Source organism: Semicossyphus pulcher, unplaced genomic scaffold (assembly GCF_022749685.1).
Source record: "Semicossyphus pulcher isolate SPU_LCO1_2020_fin unplaced genomic scaffold, fSemPul1.0.p SCAF_27, whole genome shotgun sequence".
In the NCBI taxonomy this organism is placed as follows: domain Eukaryota; kingdom Metazoa; phylum Chordata; class Actinopteri; order Labriformes; family Labridae; genus Semicossyphus; species Semicossyphus pulcher.
The window spans coordinates 158,818-162,500 of record NW_027211701.1 but is presented as its reverse complement, the minus strand read 5'-3'; the positions used below and the strand labels follow the sequence as shown (position 1 = coordinate 162,500).

Genomic DNA, 3,683 nt, shown 5'->3' with positions numbered 1-3,683 from the left:
CAACACCCTGCAGGTAAACACACCTGGACCAGCAGCTCTGTCAATCTGTCCAGCTTTGAACAATGAACAGTAACAGTAAGACGTGAGCTCCACAGTGATGACCAATAGTAATATCCAGCTTGCACTTCTGTATCATCTTTGGACACGGCATCAGACTGTTTGGCAGAGATGAGTCGACTCGCTGCTTTGAAGACTTGAGACTCGACTTGGACTTGCAAGTTTATGACTTGAGACTTGACTTGAGGCATGATGACTCAGATTAGAGCCCTGCGTGGGACTGTTCTCTTAATCCCGCTCCCGTTGGCTTTCATTCCCGCCCGCACAATAGAGTTCCTGTGATTTTGTGTCTTCTCCCGTACGCAGGGAACAACCGTTATTTTATAGTTTAGTATAAATAAAGAGGTTTGTGAAACTTTTATTTACCGTAAGAGCTGTGTATGACACAAGACAGAACGAAAACAAGACGTCATAAATATTTATAACATAATCACTCAAAGACAATACGTTTAAAAATATTTAAATATGGTGTCCATTAAGTGAAGCTCCCGCAAATTCTATAATAACAGCTGAGAATGGACGTAGTCTCAGTGACGTCACCCATTGGTTTCTGAAGAAGCGTTTTGAAGCCTGAATCGCGCCGCCGCTGGGGGTCGCCATATTTGAAATGCCAGAGCCGGCTAATCCAGAGACGGGCAAAGAGGCGGAGCGCGACCGAGCTACAGCCTATGGCTGAGCTCTATGGGCGGGCCGCATGAATAATAATGAATGAGCTAGTTTGACTTTCCCAGGAGGAGATCCTGTCGGTGACTGACTGCAGGTGTTTAGTTATCAGACTAAAGAAGTAGCGGACTCGCTGCTCGCTCGCCCGGTGAGAGAGCGGCGAGCCGACACGTAACGGGAAACTTAAAAGAACCGGTCTCTTCATCACGACGGTCCGCTGTAATCTCTTAAACTCCTGACTCCTGTTTACTGACCGACGATTAAATAAATGTTTGATAAACACTGAACAGGCTAACAAGCAGCTAAAGCGAGCACAGTATACCTGCTACTTAGTACTAACAATATATCAATACAGTAACACTAACATTTAACTCACCGAAAAGCTGGAGCTCAGACTTCTTGCACGGTCAGAAAGTTCCATAAATCCCACAGAGAGATTATTTGTCCAAACTTTGAATGAAAAAATCCCCAAAAGTCTCCAACAACACAAACAGGTGAAGGTAAGCTCAGTGTCTGTGTCTGTGTTGACGTCTAGCAGACAGCCAGCAGGATCCACCTGTCAATCAAGTGATGTGATCAAGTGCCCCTATGATTTATGGCCTAATATAATTAAAACGGGTGTGTTTTAGTAGCAGGCTGTAAACATGTTTATTTCTGCTATATTGTAATTTCTTGTTTTCTGGAGCCTCAAGTGGCCACTCGAGGAACTGCAGTTTTTTGCACTTCCGCATTGACTTCATTTTCCAAAACCGGAGGTTTTTTCAGGATCAGGGAATTGATCTCAAGTCTAATTTTAGTACTAGCTTAGAGCTTTAACATTGATCTGAAAAGAGTCAGGGACTGGAAAAAAACAGGACAAACATAGTGGAGCAAAGAACAATGATGCTTCGTACTGAAATATGACCACATGTACAGAGGGGTCAGAAGTAATGTCTCTAACATAAGCCTGCTTCATATAAAAGCCTGGTGCCTCTGCAGCTGGGGTAAATAAAGGCCCCGCCCACTATTTGAGAATTTATGGCATGCAGTTAAAAGGGATTGATTACACATTTACCTGGTAAAAAACTACAGTGACAAACAAGTTATACCAGCAAATGTTTACCCCCCATAAAACAAACCATCTAAAACACAACATTAGCTACATTACTACATTAAATCGACAAACAAACCCAGAGTAAGCACGGGTCTTTCTGGACGCTGCTAGCAAAGGGCTAGCGTCAGCTAGCTGCGGCTATGTTGCTAACATAATAGCATTTCCCACATATACAGAAAAACAAACAAATACAAAAAACACCCTTTACATGCCAACACTAAACAGTCTAAATGTTACAGTTATCCTACCTTCCTGCTAGTTGCTTAAATCATTTGGTAAAGGATGATGAAGAAGAAAAACACACATAGCTGTACACACACACAGTGTAACTGTATTCTGACCAGCGTTATATTTCCGGTTTGGAGGCAGGTAAGCAAAAACCCACCTTCAAAATAAAAGCCCCAAAAAATAGAAAACATTAAACCTTCCCAAGTGAAAATCTACGATTATAGATAACCATTACACTTTGACAAACACCTCTGTGATGACTCTTTCTTTATACAATAAGTCAAGTAAAACATTAAAGACTTTATGATCTCTGTCTCTCTCCAGGTGGTAGAAACTCGCTGTAAGAAAGTTTGCACCTCTAAGTCAGACCTTCGCTCCAATGACTTCAGCATCGTGGGATCTCTACCTCGAGACTTTGAACTCTCTAACTTTGACTGTTATGGTAAACCAGTAGAGGTTTCAGGGGCCCTCAAATCCCAGAACAAAGCCAACAAGAAACCCCCCCCACCCAAACCCGTCATACCCTCTGCTGCCAAACGCATCGACCTCTATGCACGAGCCCTGTTTCCCTTCTCCTTCCTCTTCTTCAACGTGGTCTACTGGTCCGTCTACCTGTGAGGGAACATCCTGCTGTTTGTCATTACACTAATATGTAAATTACATGGAACTGGAAACTAACATAGCTGAATCAAAAACTGAACCATGTCAGCAGAGCTGCTGTGGTTCCCCAGAGAACCTGAGAACCACAACCATAGAACCTTCGGATCCCAAGTCCAGGCTTTAATTATGCACTGCATGTTTGTCTGTCTGATACAGAACATTGAGCTTCATGTAAACTATGCTACTGTTACATTAAACCCTGAGCTGTGCATTAGAAAGACATGCTTTTACTACTGCTAAGATTACTGCTAACACTTTGTGATAAAGGTATACAATCGCCTAAATTACATATATACATAGAAGACTAAATAAATATATTCTAATATACATATAACTCCATATACGACATATAATTCCTATGTTATTCTAATAACATTTTTTATAGTAACAATTCAATTTTTTTTATAACTGAGATAATTTTATTGTGATAAAGACATATTTTCATTATGATAGCAGAGAAGAAGGAATCGAGTCTGGAGTTATAACAAAAACATGTTTCTGCTTAAAACTCAACATGTTTGTTGATATATTGAGAAGACTGAATGACATGAAAAATACAGAAAGTTATCTTTAATATCGGTTAAAAATGTGTCATTAGAAGAAGAAGCTGACGGAAGGTGAATTTAAAGGGATACTTCGGATTTTTTGGCCCCCAGTTGTATGAAATACTTGCCAGTAGAGACCGGCCTGCTGCAGGCGTAGTGACACCGGATTTAAGGAGAAAATAGTGCCAAAAAAACAGCGCAGTATACGAAATCCCCGGACGGTGACTTTGTGCAGGAAATGGATCACCATCGCATGCGTGTTGTTTTTGTAGGGTCAAACTTCTTGGTTTCATGACCCTGGCATCTCACCGGAGCTACTTACTCTACATTCAGAACCGGACAGAAGTCCGACCACAGGACTCGGTGAGTGAGCTAATAGCTTTGCATCCGCTACACTACTGGCAAGTATTTCATACAACTGGGGGTCAAAAAATCCG

General features: G+C 41.5%; 1 protein-coding gene across 1 annotated transcript in view; it reads left to right on the top strand.

Annotated features, from left to right (window-relative positions):
- Positions 1-3,374, top strand: part of LOC138604938 (glycine receptor subunit beta-like) — a 37,930-nt gene extending 34,556 nt beyond the window's left edge. Inside the window, exons 10-11 of the mRNA XM_069676974.1 lie at positions 1-13; positions 2,366-3,374. The exon at positions 1-13 is cut by the window's left edge and continues 149 nt beyond it. Of these exons, the coding sequence (XP_069533075.1) occupies positions 1-13; positions 2,366-2,659 (307 nt within the window). The 3' untranslated portion in view covers positions 2,660-3,374. The remainder of the gene's footprint in view (positions 14-2,365) is intronic.
- The last annotated feature ends 309 nt before the right edge of the window (positions 3,375-3,683 follow it).